At 50.2% G+C, this 23,942-nt stretch overlaps 1 protein-coding gene across 3 annotated transcripts; it reads right to left on the bottom strand.

The window, feature by feature from the left end:
* Positions 1-116: 116 nt before the first annotated feature.
* On the bottom strand, positions 117-23,935 carry ap2b1 (adaptor related protein complex 2 subunit beta 1). Of its 3 annotated transcripts, XM_077011137.1 has the most exons (22): positions 23,783-23,935; positions 23,022-23,079; positions 22,753-22,858; positions 22,322-22,457; positions 21,697-21,942; positions 21,292-21,482; positions 20,910-21,131; positions 20,495-20,615; positions 19,494-19,589; positions 18,379-18,494; positions 18,046-18,211; positions 17,655-17,753; positions 17,039-17,298; positions 16,475-16,667; positions 13,155-13,196; positions 12,386-12,532; positions 11,869-12,014; positions 11,547-11,676; positions 8,536-8,620; positions 8,216-8,302; positions 2,848-3,002; positions 117-1,259 (listed from the first exon to the last, which is right to left on the bottom strand). In XM_077011137.1, exons 2-22 carry the CDS (start codon positions 23,056-23,058, stop codon positions 1,185-1,187), a joined length of 2,856 nt encoding a protein of 951 aa, XP_076867252.1. In that variant the 5' UTR covers positions 23,059-23,079; positions 23,783-23,935; the 3' UTR covers positions 117-1,184. The 3 variants fall into 3 exon arrangements, with proteins under 3 accessions (XP_076867252.1, XP_076867254.1, XP_076867255.1); XM_077011139.1 differs by lacking the exon at positions 13,155-13,196; XM_077011140.1 differs by lacking the exon at positions 23,783-23,935 and having other exon boundaries at positions 22,753-22,860; positions 23,023-23,040.
* Positions 23,936-23,942: the final 7 nt, after the last annotated feature.

The raw sequence follows: 23,942 nt of genomic DNA, 5'->3' as shown, positions 1-23,942 counted from the left end.
ACACCTACCTAAACGGTCCTTTAAGATGGCAGACGGTGCACTTATATCTATTGGTTCATTCCATTGGCGTTTTAGTGTTGAGACGGAGCAGGATAACACACTAATGGACACATTACTACAGGATTAGGGGGTTTATTACGTCCCTAGTTATTGTACATGACACTGTAATTACAGTACAGTTTCACCACACACTACGTGTCCTGCCCACTCTGGTAAGCACAACACATCACCTCAGGCAGCTTTCCTGTGCTTAACCAAACATGTGGTCACCTCAAACACAGGCGGGATGAAGAATACACAGCATTAGTTTATATGAACGGAATGTACTGGTAATTATTTAATAAGAATTGACTAAGGCATGCAAAGCTAATTTCATATAGTGTCATATAATCAGACAAGAGGGCAAGGTACTGCTTCACAGCTTCTTATGATTAATGGGACCGTACAAAGACGTAGACGTAACTGAAGATGAGGGGGAAGAAACGAGCAAGGACACAGGAAATGGAAAATCGAAATCATGGCAGTTATCAAACATCGCTTCTGAAATTAGTGGTTCTGAAGTGATGGCCACTTACAAGGCTGCATGTGTATTCTATCGTCTCCAAAACAGACAAGGAATCAGACACCTGCTTCTTATCAATACTTTCTCACCTGCCTCTTCCTAGCTGCTGATGCCATGCGGGCTCAATCACCCGTGTTCCCTGTATATTGGTGGCACCGATTCTGCATGGCAAACATGAAACTGAGATCCCTGTGAGAAACATCATGGCTCCTGAGACGTCCCTCATCAAGCTCATCACACCTTTTAAGTTTTTTTCTTTTTCCTTTACTACCTTTTTCGTTTTCTCCCCCTCTTCAGCCCACGTACTGGTTAAGTGTGGCAAATACATGTGCAAATATAAGCAAGGAAAAACAATAATAAAATCACACGTTATATCCACATTTTCTTGGCAGGGCCAGCGAACGCGAGGTACGGTGCACCATCCACACTTTACCCACTACACAAAGACATTTGGCTGGAGCAGAGCGGATGCGTGTGGAGGACTTGGAGGACGTTAGGGGGGCAGAGATCAACAGATGCATCTGAAAATAGTAGCGTAGGAACAGGAAGAGGCGGCATTTGCTCTTGTACCACAGGAATGGTGGGGGTGGTGGGAGGTGTGGAGCTGGTGGACGGGAGGGACTCAGTTCTTCAGCACTGCATCGTACATCTGGTACACATACTGTGAGACTTCTGGAGCCCTGCACTTCAAAGAGAGCTGGAGGGGGCAGAGAGAGAAAGAGAGAGAGGGGGGAAGAGCCACTAATATCAACCACCAATAACAGCAGTAAGTTTTAACAAAACAGCAGTAAGTTTTAACAGCAGTAAGTTATTTTTTTTTTTTTTATACAAAGTGTTAAATACTCCAACCCATTTCCAAGTGAACAGTATAAAATTATCTCATGGCAGATACCAGGTCAGGTTGGACTCAAAGTTAACCACAAGTTAACCCCTTTTTACTTCAGCTGCTCTCCAAATGTACATCTGGCTGCGGCCAGCGTGGTGCTGTGTGTTTGCTGATCTGACCAGAGTCACGTGTGCACGGTCACCTGTGACGGTCACCTGGTCATCGCTGGTTGCACCCCAGCTGGCCAAACCCCAGCTATGACAACACCAGGATACGCATGTAGAAAACTCCCTGTACAATCAATTAGATTAGAAGTGGATTACGCTGTGATCCTGCTAGACCAGACGGGCCGGGGGGTTGGGGGCAGTACAGGAGATCAGGGATGGCAGCAGTCAATTGAACAGATGCCTGCTGGAATTCCCGAGGGGTGACTGTGTCCAATCAGCCAATTAATATATTCAGGCAGGCATCACACTGGATGCCAAGATCTGCATAATACAAGGCATAGAGGTAACACACACTGCAGCTGGAATAGCCACACACACACACACACCCACTCCAACAGCTGACTGCCAGTCAACTCTGGACAACAGCAGACAAGGGGCAGCCCTTGACTTGTCAGGCCGCCAGTTTTCCGCGGATGCATCGTGTGAAGATGAAGGAAAAAAAAAGAACCTTCCTCCACCTGAATACAGTGGTGATTTGTGCTGTTGTAAGTGCCAGCCGCTGACAGATTTTGCCAACAGGATGAGAGAGAGAGAGAGAGAGAGAGAGAGAGTGAGTGAGAGAGAGAAAGAGGGAGATGGAGAGAGAGAGAGATGGAGAGAGAGAGAGATGGAGAGAGAGAGATCGAGAGAGAGAGAGAGAGGTGGAGAGGGAGAGAGAGAGAGAGAGAGATGGAGAGAGAGAAGGGAAAAGATCCTGTTGTAAAGAGGAGACTGAGGAACGTGGTCATCACTTCATGTTCCAAACCTCTCATGTTCCAGCCCTGCAGAGTGTTTGAAGGAGGGGTCATGTGCTCCTTCTGCAGCACCAGAGTCACCTTGTCGCCCCCACCTTGGCACTAACAGCACTGGTGGAGTGAGACTGACTTAGGGAGCAAGAGGGGCGGGGCTGGAGGAGAGCTATGCGGGAACAGTCTGTACACTGGGGGCTTCACTCCATGCCAGTTTACACTCGAAAACACGGAGGGGGAAAAAAAAGTCTTATCTACATCTCAAACCAAATCCATCAAAGGGCCCGTCCAGGTCAGGGAACGCTACAAGCGATAACCTCTCGACTGAACTGGGAGCTTCCCCCTCAGACCCGTCTGTGGGCTCAGATCCCCGGTGTTCCCAGCCTTCATGCACTCCAGCTCGTTAAACAGCTGCTGTCACAAGGCGGCTTTGGTCGGGACGGAGGGGAGGCCTTCCCCTCCGCACCAGACGTCACCCACTGAAGCCCCCGAGCCCACACTCACCGTGTAGTTGGGGTTGCCGGGCTGGATACGGAGCTCGGCCAGGATCCAGATGCCGTTGGTGAGTTTCAGGGACTGATACAGCATGTCTTGGCCCTCCACGTTACGCTTGGCGATGGTGTAGATGTTGTTGTTCTGCAGTTTGCCCGACACCGTGTCTAGACACACACACACACACACACACACACACACACACACACACACACACACACACACACGAGTCAGTTACATGGTCACACCACCGTCAGCAACACTGTGGAATAAGACTACGGAAAGGTCTCTTTGTGGGGCCTGTTAGAGCCACTGTTGCTCAGAACACTGAAGAAATGTCTCTAATGCTAATGCTGGTAATAACTAATGAATGCTTGCAGGGGTCAACTAGCATTATGCTAATGAGACTGCACTGCCTGGCCCCGCCCCAGCTTTGTCATGTGAGACAGTCACATGTCCCAGACACCTGGCCAGCATGGGCTGTCATGGGAAACAGAGGCCTCAGTTGTGCTAAAATGCTAATGCTGGTGTAGAACGTAAATACTAAGGTACAGTCTAATCTACACTGCCAACGCACCCAGCTTCGTATATGGTTGAAGATTAGAATAGAAACCATCACATTTTAATTATAATACCCTTACAATACACTTTCCACACTAAGTCTTTTTGGTTACAGTCAAAGTCAACACAAGGAGCTTTTTTCTCATCCTAAATAAAAAAAACCAAACACAACCCAAACCAAAGCATGTGTCCTCACGACTCACTTTGACTGGAGTCAGCAGATCAATACTGCCTACTGCTTATTCCAGGCCTAAACGCCAGCCTCTCCTGACCTTAAGGTTCTTATATGTTCTCATCCTCTTTGGCGAATGGTTCACACATGCAGTGTTGACACTACTCTTTCTTAGGCTCCCCGCTATTTTTACAAGTGTTGCATAGTAATGCTAACATGCTATCCAGGAAGGAGAGGGTGACGAGCCACACACGGGCACATATAAGCATGGATACTGTACACGCGCGAGCGCACACACGCACACCAAGGCAAGGCTGACTTTTGGGTCGCCGGTAAATCACAGGTGTTAAGTATGTATTCATGGGGAGTGAAGAATGAAAATAAATGGATAACGTTATTAAAAAAATAAAATTAATAAACAACACGCAAACGCACGTGTGTATATATATTCTGGTGATACGGATTTGAAGTCTAATTGTTGCCAGCCTACTGACCTACGTTAAGCACTTGGCACTGGAACAGGCTACGCCGTATTTCATACGGAGCAAGCGCTCCATTTAACATGAGTGGCCTGCTTCACACGCAACAGCGCCAATCAGCCACGGATTTGTGCTTTTTTCGGTCATGCCGTGTCTGAAATGGAAGCCAAGATGGAGTCCGTACTGGACACTCGGGTCACGCCGACAGAGCCGACGGAACAGCGCTGTGGCGGACGGAGACAGTGACTCGGGCTCGTACGCAGCGTCACCGCTGGTGCTACAGTCAGCGCTGAAGGTCTGACAGTGCTGTGGCACGTCCCTGGACCCAAGGTGCGGAGAAGGGGTGTGGATTAGCCCGCCGAGAGCAGAGAGAGGCAGTGGCGGGTCATCAGGGGAGGAGGAGGCTGATGACACACAGGGCAAGAGAGACGAGCGTTAAGAGAGAGGACAGAGAACCTGAGGACCTAATGGAGAGGGAAAAAAAAAGGGACAGAATCAGTGAGTGACTCAGATAGTGAGGCAGGTGGTGAGAGAAAGAAAAAGAGGCGGAGACACATCGAAGAAGAGAAGAGATAAAAGACACGAGAGACAGGTGAGAAACAACCGATCGATAAAAAGACTCAAGACCACCTCATATAAAGCAACATGAACACAGCAAGCCACAGACTTCTTAGCTGTAGAAAAAGCTTCTTCCCATGAGAAAAAACCCTCACTATAAATATCTCTAAAGCTATTATATAATTCTGTCATGCCTAAAATAGTCACCTCAACAGAGAAAGTAAACTGAAATGACAACGGGAAAGACAGGAAAGGAGCGGAGTAGAGGCCAAGACCGCAAAATGACCATCTGCACCGGGGCCGTGATTGACAGCCAGGTCATGGTGTGCCCCGCCCCTTTCACACCCCCAGGCATGGTGGGTAATGGCGGCAGCACATACCCTGCGTTGCCGCACAGGAAGCAGACGACAGGGCAGTAAGGGGACCAGATGAGAGAGAGAGAGAGAGAGAGAGAGAGAGAGCACTAGTTGACAAGGTGGCTAGTAACACAATTAGCAATTCTCTTACAGATGTACATAGACGGTGTTTTTATGGGGACGTGAACAGTGAGACTATAATAAGAGCCCCATCGGAGGAAGAGCGCCGCCATGCTAATGTGAGCGCGGACTGCCCTCCCCGCTAGGCAGGCGCTCGTTTGGTGGGTGGAGCGGTCGGGGGTTTGGAGGCGCGGAGCGGAACGCAGACGCGATCCCTCCCGCTGTGATGAGATGGCCGGAGGACGCCCGCTCTCGCGTGGCCGAGAGGAACGAACATCAGCACGGAATAACAACGAGAGACGGCAGGGAGTGGAACCGCAAATCACACTGCCGATCTAGTTAAGATTCTCCGAGATGACCTGAGGGGGTGTCATTACACGCGCGCGCGCGCGCACACACACACACACACACACCGTATGCACGCACGCAACCCCCTGAAATTAGGAATTTACTGCTAATAGAATTTGCTGTTTGCCGAGGTCTGAGATTTCCCCTGCATCTTTCTCCACAATACTAATTTCATCATTTGCCATGACACCATGTCACGTGACTCCGATGTGTCTCCTCCAGTCCCAAAGGCCCAACAAACGCCTGTATTTGCAGACTTATCCTGCTCAATAATACCAGCACCTTTTTTTCCAATGCAGTACATTAAAACAAGTGAGAAGCCATCAGCAATCCAGTAGAGTAGCAATCAGGACAAAAAGCCCAAACCTGTCCACACCTGTCCACAGCCCCTCCACACAGCATCCACAACATACACAAGACCGCTGGATTGTTGGATCGTATTTTTCCTGCATAATGTGACCTGCACTGAGCTGCATATTATTTTAGCCACCATTATTTACATGGGTTAGTTCAGGCAAATGCTGTGATTCTTCAAACCCTCCTGAAGGTCGCCTTCGGGAACGTCGGGGGAATTGTCTTTTCGTACAGGGCACATTTGCACACTGCAGGCTTTTGGCTATTCTGCAACACGGAGATAATCTACAAATGATGCATCGTGCAGCTCTCCCTGGCCAGAGCAGGCAGACTGGTCCAAACTGGTGAAAACAGCAGTATGGGAGCACGTTCCACACGTGCCTCGTATAGTAAACCTACGATGGCCTTGAGCTGCAGAATGCTCTTGAAGCTCTCTAACTGCAGGTGTGGATGACATGAGCATGGTTTCCTCCTCCAACACCACCTTCCCGAACCTGCTGATGAATGGAGCTGACCAGCCCATTGTCTCTGTAGAACCTGAAGTGACTGGCAGTGTATCTGTAGAACCTGACGTTATCAGCCCAGTGTCTCGGTAGAACCTGACGTGACCAGCCCAGTGTCTCGGTAGAACCTGACGTGACCAGCACAGTGTCTCGGTAGAACCTGACGTGACCAGCACAGTGTCTCGGTAGAAGCCGACGTGACCAGCACAGTGTCTCGGTAGAACCCGACGTGACCAGCATTATATCTGTAGAAACCGACGTGACCAGCACAGTGTCTCAGTAGAACCCGACGTGACCAGCATTATATCTGTAGAACCTGACGTGACCAGCCCAGTGTCTCGGTAGAACCTGACGTGACCAGCCCAGTGTCTCAGTAGAACCTGACGTGACCAGCCTAGTGTCTCGGTAGAACCTGACGTGATCAGCCCAGTGTCTCGGTAGAACCTGACGTGACCAGCCTAGTGTCTCGGTAGAACCTGACGTGACCAGCCTAGTGTCTCGGTAGAACCTGACGTGACCAGCCCAGTGTCTCGGTAGAACCTGATGTGACCAGCCTAGTGTCTCGGTAGAACCTGACGTGACCAGCCCAGTGTCTCGGTAGAACATGACGTGACCAGCCTAGTGTCTCGGTAGAACCTGACGTGACCAGCCTAGTGTCTCGGTAGAACCTGACGTGACCATCACAGTGTCTCGGTAGAACCTGACGTGACCATCACAGTGTCTCGGTAGAACCTGACGTGACCAGCCCAGTGGCTTTGCAGAACTTGAGGTGACCAACACCACCACGGGGCCTCAACAGGCACAGAAGGTTCCAGGTGAAAAAAAACATCAGGTAAAAGCACAATTCATCTTCTGCAAAGTTTTATGTGAAACGGGAGAGGCTCTTTGTAAGGTTCTCCTCGTGGGTGTTCTGAAGTGCCAAGTCCACAGCCTGTTCAACCTCACGCTCAGCATGTGTGTGGTGCGTTTCTTCATTAGCTCCACAACGCTGCTCACATGTTGGTCACGATTCCTCAGAGAGAGGAGAACACCGTAGCCCATCTCACCAATGCTGGCTCGTGTTTAGATCGTCACATTCTAACTGACAGAATGCAACAAATAGACATTTTGTGTGTGAAGCACCTCGATGCGTCTCCGGTTGTTTAAAATGTGCTATAGAATTAAAAACCTCACTCATCTTTACACAACAGTTCAGACTTCACAATCTGGTTGAGAAGTGTTCAAACCGTCGTGATTTTCTTCACGAGAGCAGGCTTTTCACACCACAACTACATCGCCGCTTTGATATGTTGCTAAGTAACACCTACAGCATCATGCACCTGACTCCTACTTGTTTTGTGTGTGTACAAAATGGGAAATTAATACTATGACTTTTATGACCTAACATTTGACCTGAAGCCCCTTTGATCGGTCTGCAGACACGCATCACATTCCAAATCTTTCACTTCTCTGAAATCATGGAGTTGGTCTGTAACTACACAAACGTGTGACTTGCTGGTGCTATATAGACTGTATGCTTTTGTAAGCTACTGTTAGGCAGTCGATTGTCACTGTTGCATAGCAACATGTTATTTGTTGTGGAGCATAGACTGCATGTTGTGGAACTTTTCGATGGAAGGATTCGCCAATATTAAAACATGCAGAACTATGTTTTTGGGCTTTTCTTAATATTTTGTTGAATTAAATCAATATAACTGTCGAGTTAATGTGTTTTTGTGAGTAACATCACAGCTGAGAACATCTACGACATTTGTGCCTACGACCAAATCGTAGCCATGATGTCATTTTGTTATTTAGACTGTCTAAACATCGGAATGCAGTGCACTTTGATGGGAGGGGTTTTACGTTCTAGAACCACAGTGAGAATTCTAGAATCAGAATCATCCATACTTAACTGTGGGGGGAGGGAAATTCTAGCAGTGGTCTTACCAGCGTTTAAGTGGCACTCCTTGATCTGGTATTGCAACTCGTTCTCGTTAGGAATATCTTTCCACGTGGCTAGGAATACCTGGCGCTCTGCAGAGGAGAGAGGCAAACAGCGTCCAATCAGAACCCACTGAGCTAGCATTTACTAACAACAAAACTCACAAGACAGATGGGAGTCATTGTGCTCTCCTCCCCAGACGCCAGCATGACACACACATTTCTTCTCAGCTCAAGGACGTTTACTTAGCAGCCTGTGAAATTTTGCTTATGTGACAAACAAAATGCAGAAGTGGTGCCCGGGGGTCATGGGTCGACGCACGCACCCATCTTGCCGTCCTCGACGAAGAAGACGTTGAGGGGGATGAGGACGCTGAAGTAGAAGACGTCGATGCTGTTCTTCACCGCCACCTGTGGCACAAGAGAGCGTGGTGGTCAGCAGCCTGCTTGTGTCGCGTTAGACGTTAAGAGATGATCGGGGTCGTGGAGGCACCACGACAGAGGTTAGACCACAACGGCGCAGCGCGGATTTGCGAATGCGGAGAGCTGCTCGGAGGTCAGGAGATTGGGGAGGGGGAGGGAGGGAGAGAGAGAGAGAGAGAGAGAGAGAGAGAGAGAGAGAGAGAGAGAGAGAGAGAGAGAGAGAGAGAGAGAGAGAGAGACCTCACACCTGACAAACGACAGATGCCACTGGGGGGGGCTGAAATGTTTCACATCTTTAAACACCTCATGACAGGAACTTGGCCTTCACATTCGTCAACAGCATTAGTCCAAGGGAGGCAGTGGAGTGTCAGTGGAATGCTCTCTGGCTTAGGGGGGTGGACCATCATCTCATTCAGCATTCAGAAGCCAAGGTTCCTTTACACCAATCTTCTTAGCCTTTGGCCAATCATGGTTGGAGATCCACACCACAGAGTCATTCCACGAAGGTGTAAAGGGATATCTCCTTGCAGAATCACATTACCAACAATAAGAAAGCAGTCCAAGCAGAGGGCCAGATAACATTAGGTAAAGCAGACTGCAAACTGGTTCTTACTGGCTTTCATTTCTTTAATGGCCATGTAAGCACTTTGAGGGGCAGCACTTATAAGTCAGGATCCTGTTCTATTTAGGCCTGACATTACCCACTAGTGTCTGGTTAGGAGACCACACCTACCGCCTTTCAACTCCTCACAGCTCAGTCTTCCACACGGCTGTGATATGTGTCTGTGTGTGTGTGTGTGTGTGTGTGCGTGTGACTGACAGCGGAGAGAAGACGCCTCCCATAAACGCCTCAGGATCTCTCGTGACCCAAATATCAACACTAAGAATAATGATTCGTTTTTTTGGATTAACCTCCAAAACAGAAGTAAAATGGATTTCTATTTAATGTGCCCCCCCCCCCCTTTCCCGCCCCAAGCGATGAGTCCATTTAATCTACTTCAGGTAGACGTTTTTCCATTTGTCCCAATTTCGACATATAAAGTGTGAGAACAGTAATGCACGTGATTGTTTCCAGTCGTTCCACCACGACTACAACGCGAAGCAGAGCTAGCGTAGCTACCGAGAGAGAAGAGAAGTGCAGGAGCAGTACACCGAGTCGCTCCAGTTAGCATGCGAGGGGCCCGGTTCAACCATCCACCTCTACCCTGTGCCCTGTCTGAGTTCTGAACAGTTCCTTCACGCGTCAGGAGTGCGACGCATTCTACAAGCGTTCTTTCGTGTCCGCGGCGCTGCTCGTCACCGCAGCCATCAGAGAGTGCCAGTGTAACCCTGCAGCGTGACGCTGACCGGGCTCGGCCCGTGTGCCCGGCACGCCTGATTAAAACAGCAGGCCTCTTTAACGGAGCACGAGCTGCGTGTTTGCTGGTTAAACAAGAGCCAGCTCTTTCACCGTCATACATCAAGCTAAAAAATTGAGGAGAGCTTTTTTATTATTTTTTTTATTTTACCCCCTGGTCTGAAACAAGATTAGCAGAAAGGAGTTGTTTACAGAAGGAATGCACCAAGGACGTGGTGTCGCCACAGGAGAGCACGGAGGAAGGACACAGCGGTGTTCCCATGTCAGAGCTCCAGAGGTGAGCGATTTCAACACCTCGCACTCCTGAAGCTTCCCTCCTACCGTCTGACATGGAACACCGCCAAACTGAAGCATGCCTTCTTAAAGGCCCCGCTGTCTCTGGCCAAAACGTAATAAAGCTCGAAATTAAAGCGTCTGTGGTCCATATCATTGCCTATAATGAACACGTTGTGGTTGAAACAGATGTCCTGGCGCTTTCATATCACTATGGTAATTACGTCCCAGGCAACCAAGGCTAATGAAAGTGACGGGGTGACGCTACGTCATGGCTGAGCCTCCGTGTGTGAGCGTGCGCTTCCGTGCCGTCGTCTTCTGCCTGATGGGACGTGAGGATTAGCTGTAATGAACCCCCCCGGGGGTTTGTGTCCAGGAGCGACAGACACAGGGAGCTTAGAGAGCCAAAGGACCAGGGGTGGAAGCCTCCGCAGGGGACGGCGAGGGTTTCTTTAGCCAGGTAAGCCTGGGCGTCCCAGCTACAGGCTAATGAACACACTCCACAAGGGGGGGGTGGGGGGGGACGTGAGATGGATAAAAAGACTAAAAGGTCAGAACTGGGCCGGAAGGAAGGCAAGAAAAAGCAAGAAGGAGACCGACTGGGCGAAAGCACAATGAGAGAAGGGAGAGATCAGAGAAGGAGAAGGAGTGAGACGGGAGAAAGGAGAAACAGGGAGATAAGCCGTGAGACTGGTGGAGAAAGAGAGGGATAAGCACTAAGATGGGTGGAGAAAGAGGGATAAGCAGTGACACGGAAAAGAGCAATTAAGTGGGAGGTGCATATTCTGCGCCACCTTAGTCTTTCTCAGAGTTGGGGGGGGGGGGGGGGGGGGGGGCTGCTGAACCCTGGAGGCAGGCAGCCGGTTCCCTGTGATGCCCACATCTTCTGGTTCAGCCCTGGGGTCAGAGCAAGCCCGCGCTACACCCGCGCTACACCCGCGCAGGGCGAAGGGGGTCAGTGTTCTGACCTCACCGATTAGCAACCAAGGGCCAGTGGCATGGATGAAAATTTGTTATCGGCAGTTTTTAAACTACATTCATTTTAATGATGGAATCTCCTGACAAAATAAACGAGCCTCCTTGTTGGGAGAGTGAGATAATTAAGTGATGAGCTGTAATCAGAAAAAACGCGTGTCATTAATTTGGAGCCCAATGCTTAAGGGGACAGATAATTACTGAGTGGTGATGAGGCTTTTAAACCAATAGTGACTCAGACAGGAAGTGTGTGTGTGTGTGTGTGTGTGTGTGTGTGTGGTAAGCGCCGATGCGTTTCCTGTGCTCCACCTGCAGGTTGTTGAGAGGATCCATCTTCATCACAGGCCCGATGGTGTTGAGAGGCAGGGAGATGTCCATGTTCTGATTGGGCATTAGAGGCGTGTGGATTGGGAGAGGTGTGGTGGGAATGACTCCGAAACTGGAGGAGAGAGGAGACACACACACACACACACACACACACACACACACACACACACACAGCGATGCTCAACAACTGTGAGAGCACTGCAGTGTAGCTTAATCACAGTGAGACTTGCAATTACACATGCAAGTGAGAGCGCGCACACACACACACACACACACACACACACACACACACACACACACACACCTGTTCTTGTTGAACTGAATGGCAAAGTCGGTCATGTGCTGAAGGGCTTTGTTGGTGAAGGTCATGTCCATGTACATATGACCCTGACGACGGGAAAACGTTCCAGAAATCTCCAGGCCTTTGGCCTTGACCGCCGGCAACCAGACCTGAAACAAACAAGTCCACATTACTCTTCATCATCCTGGTCCTCTTCTGTGTTGGGCTCTGGGGTGAAAGGTCAAACACACGGGCCTGCATGATCGGTGCTGTGCGGTTCTGGCTTAAGAGTAGCGGTGGTGAAATGAACAGAGGAAACTCCCACGGCACAACAGGCCTCTTGTTGGGTCTGTGCAGAACGTGTAACGTGATCAGCACATTCATAGGCTGGTGGTTTTATAAGTCCTGTGCAGCATTTCATAGTGGTGGTGTTTACTCTCCCCCGAGCCCCCTCCACCCGCAATGGAACGGGAAAGTGCTGCAGGGAGGTAGGAGGCGTGTCCAGAGGGATGGGGGCGGAGGGAGGGGAGGGGCCACTCACTGCTTTAGCGGCCACGTGTCCCCCAGTGGTGATGGCCATGCTTGTGGACAGCTCAAACAGGTCGTTCAGGCCGCTGCTCAGAGTGGCCGGGGTGGGAGACGGAGCAAATGTGCTGGGCACTGAAGACGGAATGAAGTTCTGGCCAACCTGCAACACACACACACACACACACACACACACACACACACACACACACACACACACACGAGATGTGAATATAACTCTAAAACATCCTAAAAGCCACTGGTTTATGGACATGTCACCATAAAAGGTTGAAATGCTGTTTATTCTTTGTTGCATGAATGAATGTTTGATATTCCATGACATTTCATTTACACAGAAGGTGGATGGACAAACAGTGGGTCTATAAACGGATATAGTGCCGAACCCAACGGCATCTCAACCCCACACAGTTCACTCCTCACAGAACGTCAGCACTGCAAAAAATACCACACACGTGGCACAGGCAAAATAAATAAATAAATAGATAAATAAAAAAATCATGGCAGAGACTTACATAGAATAAAAACTCCAAAAACAAATGGATCCAAAACCAATGGATATTTGTGCATGCAAAACAGAGGGGAAAACAAGCAAACCAAACCAGTGTCTAACCTATGCAGCTCGAGCCAGTGCCTGTGAATTAAACACTGAGTGTTAAACAGCATTCAGAGTGCAGACAGATGAACATGCAGACAAGCCATGGACACGATGGACAAACACGTGGACAGACAAGGAGACGGACGAGGGGAAGGACTAGTTCACTTACTGCGGGACTGCCCCCAACACCTCCTCCAAGGTCTCCCCCGAGCTACAAAAACAAAAGAACCCCCATATCCCGTAAATAATAAAAGGGAGGAAGAGAGAAAGGTTCAAAACAGTTAGCATCCTAGCCCAGTTAAACGGTGCTTTACACATTCCAGTGTAACTGATGTGACTGTTTCTTTTCTGTCTGTATATTGCGCCCTGGCATACGTGCTCCTCATTAAAGAGATAATTATGGAAAAAAAGAGGCCATAATCGCTCCTGAGGAGTGCTGTTATCCGTCCTCTTAAATGGAGGCTAATTTTACATTTGAAGTATGTCTCAGCCAGACTTCCACGAATCCATGGGGCCGATTCTCCCCACGCCTCACAGACCAAGTCAGCCCACGAGGAAGTGATGTCGTCTGCGCCAAGCCCGACAGACTCCCAGCGGGGGAAGGATGGAGCGATAGCAACTCCCCGTAACTCCCCATCACGGTGCGCTATGGCTGCCAGCCACGGTAACGTTTAGTTGGGGTGACGGGCGGCCGAGGCTCCGTGGGGAAGCGGTGAGTCACTCCGGCCCTCGCTGGGGAGGAACGGGAACTAGAGAGTTCACAGCAGACGCCGACGAGCAGGCGTGAATTTGACACAAGTGCAAAAATATATATGTTTTTTTTTTTGTGCGTGGTGTGCAGAGACAAAATACTGCAGACCAGTTATCTGGACTGGATAATAACCAACATATAGCTCAGCGCAAGTGAAATGTTCTCATGTATGTCAGATTTTTTTTCAACCACTAATCTCTGACTTGCCTTTCATAAGACGTCACGTGAAAAGGCCTCTCGTTTCACGTCCCTACAGAACTCCTGTCCTGGTACCACTAGAGCAGTTACAGCTCACCGGGTGTGCTGGGGACACTGTGTCCAAACCTCGGTCTCTGGCTCCACCTGCCTGCGCCTGTGACCTTGGGCACAACGCTCGGTCCTGCTGACTGCATTACTCGACACAGACGACAGTCAAAGAACAACTGGACTTCCGGGTCCAAACTTCCTAACGGGGCTGAGAATTAGTCAAAGCGTGTGAGGTCGGTTAGTGTGCCAGTAATTATCGTGTTAACGGTCAGTCAGAGGTGCTGGGTCATTGTTCACCTGGCTGTATAATCACAAGAGCTCAAGGAATCTGTGCAGTGAAGTGGGATGAAGGAAGACGATGGCACAACAGGAAGCTGCAAGGAAACGTGCATGCAGAGGCGTTTCAGGGACAGTGCGCCCCCCCCCCCCAACGCTACTGACCACATGACTTCAATTGCTAAAGCATCCCCAAACAAACCTTCTCTCTCCGCTCAATTGTGATCAGTTTTGCTCCCACAATCACGGTAGCAAAGCACTCCTCCAGGTTCACTCCCCGAGACTCTGGTGTCCAGTGTCCAGGATGGAGCCGCTGCAGACCAAGTGGCGTGTTGGCGGGGGGCCCCTGGGCGCACCAGAGGCCAACATGGCGACGGTGGCTTGATGGAGGGCAATGACCGTGCGGTGCGACCCCATCACACACACGCCGCCATCCTCCGCGAAAACGTGCACACGCGTGGCCCTCGGCTGTCGACCTTGGTCACCAGGCGGCTGACATACCAGAGTGGCGGAAACTGGACTCCTCGTCCTGATTGGTTCGCGCAAGCCCTCTACGAAGAGGACGCACGGCGTCTCTGATCAAGCGGAGCGTGACGTAAAACGGGAGATTTGATCTTTCCAAACACGTCCATGCAGCTTCTTACGCGTTTGACTCACGGGCCCTCACTGTGCCACTGACAACTGAAAATGACTGCCTGCTCCACGGAGATCTGCACTCCAATTTCCCAAATAAAGAACGAAAAATGGGGGGAAAAAAAAACACAAAAAATGAGATGTCATCTGTGGCCCACCCATGCCAGAGAACCGCAGCCTGAGAACATCTGTCTCCTCCTTCAGACCAACAGCTTTCATTAACATTTTGCTGATCATATCAATCATCCTAATGGGTGCTGGTGAGTGACGGCCTTTTTGCTCCTCTAACTTTAAACGAGACGAGAAGCTTTCAGGCCAAGATGAGCACCAGCAGCCTGGGAGAGAGCCTGAGCCAAATAACAGACGGAGTGTAATGAATCTTGGAGCTGGCGCTCGTCATGGCCGAGTGTCGTGCTTCAGATCCGCGGATTCAGATGTGCATATTAAGCAGCGTTAGGGGGATGAATGAAGTAGCTGTTGGTGGATCGACGTCCGGGTTCAGGGCTTCGGAACAACGTCAACCTCGAAGAGACTTCGGGTAACCGCCGTTCTCAACGCGGAGCGCGGAGTTGCCACCGGTACTGGCGCGTTTCATCTCGGGTTCCGTCTGAACAGACGTATTTCTCAAGCACTCCCAAACTCTGCTGGCTGGAATAAAGTAATCCAGGATTTCTGGGAGGCTGCGGTCTGGACAGGCCAGATACCAGCAGACGTTGCGGTCCATCACGGACTTGGTCAGCTAGACCCATGAGGACGCCAAGTGTTTGTCCTCAATATCCATTATCCATTACAGCTCCGTCAACGACGGTGGTACTGATGTCCAAACGGAGTTTGCGTAAATCGGGCAAACGCTGCAGGTGTATTCCACGTGCTACTCTGACAGATCAGTATCAGCAACCATCTCAGTGTCAACATGTTGCTCGATTAACACCACGTGTTCTACTAGGGCAGCTAGTAAATCAGATCCTGTGCTTAAGTGACGAACAAAGAGTCAACATGCTTACGTTTCTCAAATCACTGCGTCTGCATCCCAACTCCAAGTTCAAACCAACTCAAAGTTCAGAAACCACTATGCAGCACTAACGTGTCCCAGCCTAAAGCAGTCCTCATCAACGACTTGAGGAGCTGAAAACGAGGAGCGTTTAATTTGATCTCTGGTGGGTCGGCCTCCAAAGCCCCGAGGTGCGGGACACTCGTCTCTTTGCTATGGACAACATCTCGCTGCGCTGTCACTACACGAACGCCTCTGGGGACATGCGAGTGTGGTACTAAACAGCACCTCCTGCATGTGAGAAACGCAGGCGTCCTCGGGGCTGGGCCAACTGGGCCTTAAAGCCACAAGACCAACACCTGCCTGAAGCTGACATACATGCATTTTTAAGAGCCTTGCAACGAGTCGAATGGTTGCATAATACACAGCGTTCGTTTATAGCTTTACAAATTTACAGAAATTATTATTTTGTTAAAGCAAAGAAAAAGCAAATGGACTTACAGCCTTCATTTGAAGGTTGAAGGATCTCTAAAAATCTCCATTTTTATTCTCCATTTCACCATCTCCATCTCTATTGAGACGAGGTGCTCACCAGACTGTCCAGGCCTCCTCCAAGAAGATCCACAGCGCCCATCTGCATGGAAGAGACCTGAGGCACGTTGACCGGAGGGCCGAGGTCCAGATTGAGCAGGTCACCCAGCAGGTCACCCTGGGACGGGATCACCTGGGGCTGGTCCAGAGTGGCAGCAGGCCCGGCGCTGACTGGGCTCTCCCCGGTGTCGATGCTGGGGGTCGAGGAAGGAGGGATCACACGTAGAATAAACAACCGCGCGGATAAAGAGCCGCTGTTTCTAAACTGGGTATGACGACGCCGTGGTCGCACGTCAAAGCTTCCTTTGTTAGCTGATGGCAACAGAGTTGAGCCACTTGTTTACTTCCTCAACAGGCGGGCGACAGAATTGTTACGGTATTCGAAATAAAATCCTTCTACAGTCAGAAAGCAGGTCTCCCATCTAAAACATCAAAGTGTTGCCAAAAAGAACCCAAAGGGAAAACGAAATATATTCAGGTGAAACTCTGAAACTGAAACGGCTGCTTCTCCCCCGCGTACACCCTCCCATTTCCCACAATGCCTCGCTCCCCCATCTCTCCGTACCTGCCGTGCTGGATGGGCAGGTGTTTGCGGTGGATGCCGTGACTCCCCTCCACAAAGGCGTTGGGCGGCTTGTGGTAGACGGACGCCAGCGAGCCGATGTGGCAGATGAGTTCGTCCAGCAGCGTGGGCTCGATCAGGTCCGTCTCCTCCGAGATCAGGGGCTTCTCGGACAGCACCACCTCCTTGGCCGTGACCGGGTCGGTGGAGAGCAGACGCCAGTAGATGTATCCTCGGTCTCGCAGGTCGGGGTTGTCGGAGTCCTGCGCCGAGGAGACGGAGATGGAGGGGGCGTTGGTGAAGTGCTTCAGACATGGCTCAACTGGTCTTAGTGTTGCTACTACTGCGTTATTGATGAGAATCGGACCGAGGGTCTGACTGGGACTGAGGGTCTGACTGGGAATTAGGCTCCTGTTGCTCATGGCGATGCCAATTAGAGACGTGAAGGGCAGGAGAGGGCCATTATGAAAAAAGTGTGTGTGTGTGAAAGAGAGAGAGAGAGTGAGAGTGAGTGAGTGAGTGAGAGAGAGAGAGTGAGAGAGAGAGAGAGAGGGAGGGAGAGAGGGAGAGAGAGAGTGTGAGAGAGAGAGAGAGTGAGAGAGAGAGAGAGTGGTCTCACCTGAGTGGCCAGGCTGAGCACCTGCTGCACCAGCTCCTGTGTCTCTGAGGGCTTCTTCAAGAACAGCTTCACGATGGCCGTCAGCAGGGTGAGCTGCACCTGCGGGCCGAACGCATCACGAGTCAGACGCCACACACGAACCGCCCGACCAAACGCCCTACAGCCGTCTGCCTGGGCTCACTGATGCCCCAACGCTGATGTTTGACCTCTCAGTGCAGACTGGTTCAATATACAACGGGAGGCCACGTGCTTGTATTCACGAGACTCAACGTGACACACGACCCTATGAGACAGTACCCGTGCAGGGTACCAGCTATCTCACGTCGCGGAGAACGGAGCCCCGAACGTGAACTCTTGTGTGGAGTTCCTCGGTCAGGCGGACCAGGCGGACCTGAGTGCTCTCGTCATGGAAGCCTTCCAGGAAGCTCTCCAGGAGCTCGTCGGCGTTGTCGATCCTCTCCGCGTACTCGCCCACGATCCAGATCATGGCGGCGCGAGCGTCCGGCTCGTCCAGGGAGTCCAGGTTCTCGCACAGGGTGGCGATGATGCTCTCATACCTACGCAGGGCAGGAGAGAGGGCAGGAGAGAGGGCAGGAGAGAGGGCTTTCAAAAGGGCGCTGGGGCCAGGGTGGCAAACGTGTGCCTGGAGCACACCTCGGGTGTCGGGGTGAGATTACTGAACACGGGTTTGTAGAGCGGTGGGAGCTCACAGCTGGACACTGACTTGTTAGGGTACTTGCGGAAAATGTCTCTGATGACCACGATGGCCTCCTGTACAACATAGTTCACCTTCGTCTGAATGAGGTCCAGAAGTGTGCTGACACAGCGCTCTGCTGATTGCTATAGAGAGGGAGAGAGGAGAGAGAGAGAGAGAGAGAGAGAGAGAGAGAGAGAGAGAGAGAGAGAGGGGGGAGGGATGCAGAGATGATAAAGGCTTCTTGGGGTACGTCACAACCAAAACTGCTCTGATGAATGGCTACATTTGGACTGTGAACTTCAGGTGCTCATGTACTGTATCAACACTGGGGTTGTCTGCTCAGGGCTGTATCAACACTGGGGTTGTCTGTATCAACACCGGGGTTGTCTGTATCAACACCGGGGTTGTCTGTATCAACACCGGGGTTGTCTGTATCAACACCGGGGTTGTCTGTATCAACACCGGGGTTGTCTGTATCAACACCGGGGTTGTCTGTATCAACACCGGGGTTGTCTGTATCAACACTGGGGTTGTCTGCTCAGGGCTGTATCAACACTGGGGTTGTCTGCTCAGGGCTGTATCAACACTGGGGTTGTCTGCTCAGGGCTGTATCAACACTGGGGTTGTCTGCTCAGGGCTGTATCAACACTGGGGTTGTCTGCTCAGGGCTGTATCAACACTGGGGTTGTCTGTATCAACACCGGGGTTGTCTGTATCAACACCGGGGTTGTCTGTATCAACACCGGGGTTGTCTGTATCAACACTGGGGTTGTCTGTATCAACACCGGGGTTGTCTGTATCAACACCGGGGTTGTCTGTATCAACACCGGGGTTGTCTGTATCAACACTGGGGTTGTCTGCTCAGGGCTGTATCAACACTGGGGTTGTCTGCTCAGGGCTGTATCAACACTGGGGTTGTCTGCTCAGGGCTGTATCAACACTGGGGTTGTCTGCTCAGGGCTGTATCAACACTGGGGTTGTCTGCTCAGGGCTGTATCAACACTGGGGTTGTCTGCTCAGGGCTGTATCAACACTGGGGTTGTCTGTATCAACACTGGGGTTGTCTGCTCAGGGCTGTATCAACACTGGGGTTTTCTGCACTTGTGTGTTGACGGCCGGTTCGTGTTGCTGCTGCTCTCTACCTCCACTTTGATGGCACAGCGGCCGATGGCTCGGACAGCCTTGCGCACAAAATCCACATCCACCTCCGTGGCATACTCCTTCAGTTCAGCCAGCACCTGTCAACCACACACACACACACACTTTTGTGTCGGCAGGCTTTTGGTTCTAACAATGCTAACAGCCTTGTACTGACAAAAGCTTTTTAATATTAAATTTAAAAAATGTATTAACATGTTTTAATTAATTAAAAACAAGTGTGTGAACCTGCCCTACACTCTCCTAATGCAATAATTGCATTTTCATAGTGTAAAGTGCAGTGTTTATCACACAGGACAAGTGAGAGACTAGTAGCCCTCCATGTTCATGCATGCGTGCGTGTGTGTGGGATGTGAGGAGGGAGTGGTGGTGTTTGGGTTCAGCAGAGAGAGGCCACAGGGCTGTACCAGAACAGCTAGACTGTTTACTGCTCCTCAGACATGCTAGCAGAGAGATTTCCTCTCCCTCTCTCTCTCTTGTCGAAGCACGCCTGTGCAAATACAGGGACTTGTTAAGAGACAGTGAGCAGACTGTAGTGTGTGTGAGTGAGTGAGAGAGAAAGAGAGAGAGAGAGAGAGATAACACACCGAAACAGACAGCAACGCTTAGGGAGACTCCAGCACGCTGTGCCAAATAGCATGAAAGCCACAAACACAACCTATCATTCACCCATTGTAGCGATGGAATATATAGTGGGCAAGTCAAGGGACCGGAGGGACGCTACGCTACGCTGAGTGTCATTTCATTACAACAATGTGATTGGTGCGGTTTTTAAGATATTCTGACATGTATTTCGTGATTGGTTGCACCCAGCTGAAGGTGGCTGATGCAATAATCCCAGCTGTATTTGACTGACTCGTTTAAAAAATGTAGCGACTGAAGCGTGCACCGATCGGCTCGTCTCTGATCGAGTTCCAAAACACGAGCTTGGTGAAGGATGCGGGTATGGAGCGTCGTAACCGGGGGTGACGGAAGCAGACGGTACCTGCGCTATGTTGGCCTGCGAGGCCAGACGGATCATAATGTCCAGTTTCTCCAGCTTGACGTAGATGGGATCGTTGTACTTCACAAAGAACACCTTGATCTCCTGCTTCAGGATCTCCGGTCTGGCAAACAACACATTGTGTGTGTGTGTGTGGAATACAAGATGAGTGACATAAGCTGTTATTTTTCTGTCTGAATCCATTGTAAGGCCAGAGAAGATACTGAACGTCAAGTCATTTTACTAGATTTTTTTTTACAAGCATTTGTTTTAAAAGGTGGTCAGGGCAAGAGATGATACTGCACAAAAACAACAAAGAGGAACTGTAGAGCGATGCTGCCACCTTGTGGACAGCACCGGTTAAACAATCACCGCACAGCCACACCACTGTCGAATACCGTGCGGATGAGGTCCTCACCTCTTCTGCACGATGAGATTGATGTTCCTCAGGGCCACGTACTGGACCTCGGGCTCCCCGGAGAGCAAGGTGACCAGTGGCGGGGACAGCTTCTTCAGCAGGGTCCCGTAGTAGTCCGCCTCTTTAGGGAGCAGCTCCAGGAACTTCATCAGGACCTTGACGGCTGAGAGGACCACGGCAGAGTTGGCGTGCGAGAGGCGTGGAGTCACGCGCTCGCAGATGCTGCGTGACAGCGGGACACAGAGAGCCCAGTACGGGTTTAACCACACCATACTGTGAGGCTGCTCAGAACTACTCCACTGGAGTAGTGTGGTAGGAGCTTCAGAAAGGCTCCTGAACAGAACGTCATGAGCAGGTCCAGAGTTGTGCTTTGGTGCCTCACCTCTGGGCTTCGCGCTCGTCTTTGGGGTTGTAGTTGGACAAGCAGTCCAGGATGAAAATCTGGCCCCACTCCGTACATTCGTTCAATGCCGTCAGCAACTTGTTAATGTTCTGGGGGTTCAGATCCAGCAGGTTGCTGTTGGGGTGAGACTCGCTGATTTCGGAGAGGGCTGCCACAGCGTTTGCCACAACCTGAAGACGCAGACAGACAGACAGACAGACAGACAGGGGGGCGAGAGAGACATTAGGCATCTGTAAATGAATGAAAAGATTCTTAGCCAAAAACATAAGCAGTCATGTGATCTCTCTGAGCAGCTTTAACAGACTGACACCGTGTCATCTTGGTGGCAAGACACCAAACTCCTCCTAAAGCCCCAATCCCACCCTCCTCAAACAGGAACAGCACCATGGGGTTGGAGTCGGCGATGAGGTCCCGGAGGGAGTCCAGGAAGCCCTGGTCCTCCACCATCTGGGCGTTGATGTCGTGCAGCTTGGCCACGCACACAGCGGCAGTCTTCCTCACGTAGGGGTCCTCGTCCTTCAGGCACTTCCGCAGGGGCTCGCACAGGTACTCTGTGATCTTGTCCACGCGGATGCAGCCCATGGTGCGAACGGCCAGGGCCCGGATGAGCGGGTTCGGGTCCTCGCAGTCCTGTGGGACAGGGCAGAAAGACAGGGCTTGGGTAAGTGGGGCAGGAAATGGCGGCACGCTTCCCGAAGGAGCATGCGCTATCACTTCTGCGCTGTGCACTGAACTGTATGTCAAATATGGTGTTTGTGGGCCTTGGGGTCTTGGAAAGTCTCACAAAAAAGGCAAAACACAGAGTATAATAAGTTCCAGAATATACTAATTAAGGCTATTAATCCTGTTGTGCATGGTGTCTGAGAGACAAAGCCTTACATCTTTTGAATTCATAATAAATATATTTTAGTATTTACTCACATTGCAGTAGATTTACACCTTATTCAGAGCAACTTAAAACATAAATAATGAAAGAAAGAACCCCTCAGATAGCAGTAGCATCACTTGCCTTGACAAAACTGTTGACAGCCATGATGGCCATATCAGGCTGACTCTTGGCATAGTTCATCAGATACAGATAGACGAGCTTCTTCAGCTCGAGGTTATCGGTCTGCATGCAGTTCACCACATCTGGGAACAGGGAGCTAGAGGGAGATGAGAATCAGGCCGTCATCACCGACACCACCACCATCCTGAAGTCTACCATCCACAGCAGAAATGTGCCCTTAGATCACTAGGTCAATGCAGGCAGAAGAATGAAAAGGATTTTACAATGCAAAATGAGGCCATTTTATCTCTGTGTTATGTCCCCCTGACCATGAAGAATCACCTGGGCCATAAACTTTCTAACATTGCAAATGTTTTACAGAACTCAACTTCGTGACATCGAACTTGACCCCTGCGTTACAATAACGACATACGTGCATAAATGAATCATACCTGACATCCTTCCCTACAGTCATGGCAGCTATCACTTTTTTCACTGCTTCCTTCCTCTTCTCCTTTTTCTCGTTGTTCAGCTCAGCTTTCAGTTCAAATATTTCCCCTGGAATAAACGACAGGTGCATGGGCGTTCAGCCAGACATGTCACAGACCCAAACCAAAAGTGTGTAGACTGCACATCATGCTAAGCAATGCCATAATGAGCTGTGTTGCCGGACTATATCTTTATCAGATGTATATCTTTAACGGATAAGTTCATGCGTTACCTTTTTTGTTGGTGGTGAAATACTTTGAGTCGGTCATTCTGGATGGTCTTCAGGTCCACTGCAAAAACAGCAAATGTAAACACTTGTAAATAAATGTAAATTAAAAAAACGATATTATTTTCCTCATTGTCACGTTTGTGTTTGACACCTCAAACTGTAAGAGGTCTAACGTTACTGCAGCGATGCGTTTGGCCTCGTACTTCATACGAGAGAATCAAAGCTGTCGGAGAGATGCGTTGACCAAGCGCTTCAACCATGGTGCTTGTGTACAATATACCGACTTATCTCGCTAGTTAACCAACCTGGGTCACTATAATAAAACAACAGAACCGATAAAAAGCTGCTCTTGACACGAAGTAAGGACGTTTTGTGGTATTAAGGTGTGAGTGTTTCTCTCCACACAGCTAACGCTAGCTAAGCTAACCGGCTAACGTTAGCCCGCACATCCCAAACACACAGCGGAGCGGGTAACCTTAGAGACCGAGCAAACCCCCACAGTTTGACATTTAAACTGATTACCAGCCAAATTATCACATTTAACACAGACAAACACGCATATAACAAACTATAGTGGTCACAGGGCACAATAATCGAGGTCTTCCTCCGAGGTGGGTGGTTATTGCCCGGGTGTGACCAGCGTCTCTCCAGCGAGGCTAACAGGAAGCTAGCGGCTCTCGGTTGGAATAATTAACGACGAAAAAAAATAAACGGTTAACTTCCCACAGCTACATAGACCAAAAAAAGACAAATAAGAGCTTTACCTTGGATAAAGAAACAGAGAGGAAATTAAAGATGTTGTGGTAAACGAGGCGCTTCCCCCTTGACTGATGCTGTTCCCTGTTTTCACTGCCGCAGCTGTGGCCGGTGGGAAAAGACGGAGCGGAACGTCAAATCTAGAGCGGAACGGAAAGTTGGGAAGTT

The sequence above is a fragment of the Brachyhypopomus gauderio genome, chromosome 7 (genome assembly GCF_052324685.1).
Source record: "Brachyhypopomus gauderio isolate BG-103 chromosome 7, BGAUD_0.2, whole genome shotgun sequence".
NCBI classification, from domain to species: domain Eukaryota; kingdom Metazoa; phylum Chordata; class Actinopteri; order Gymnotiformes; family Hypopomidae; genus Brachyhypopomus; species Brachyhypopomus gauderio.
Note: the sequence above shows the minus strand (reverse complement) of the source record. Positions and strands in the feature narration are given on the sequence as shown.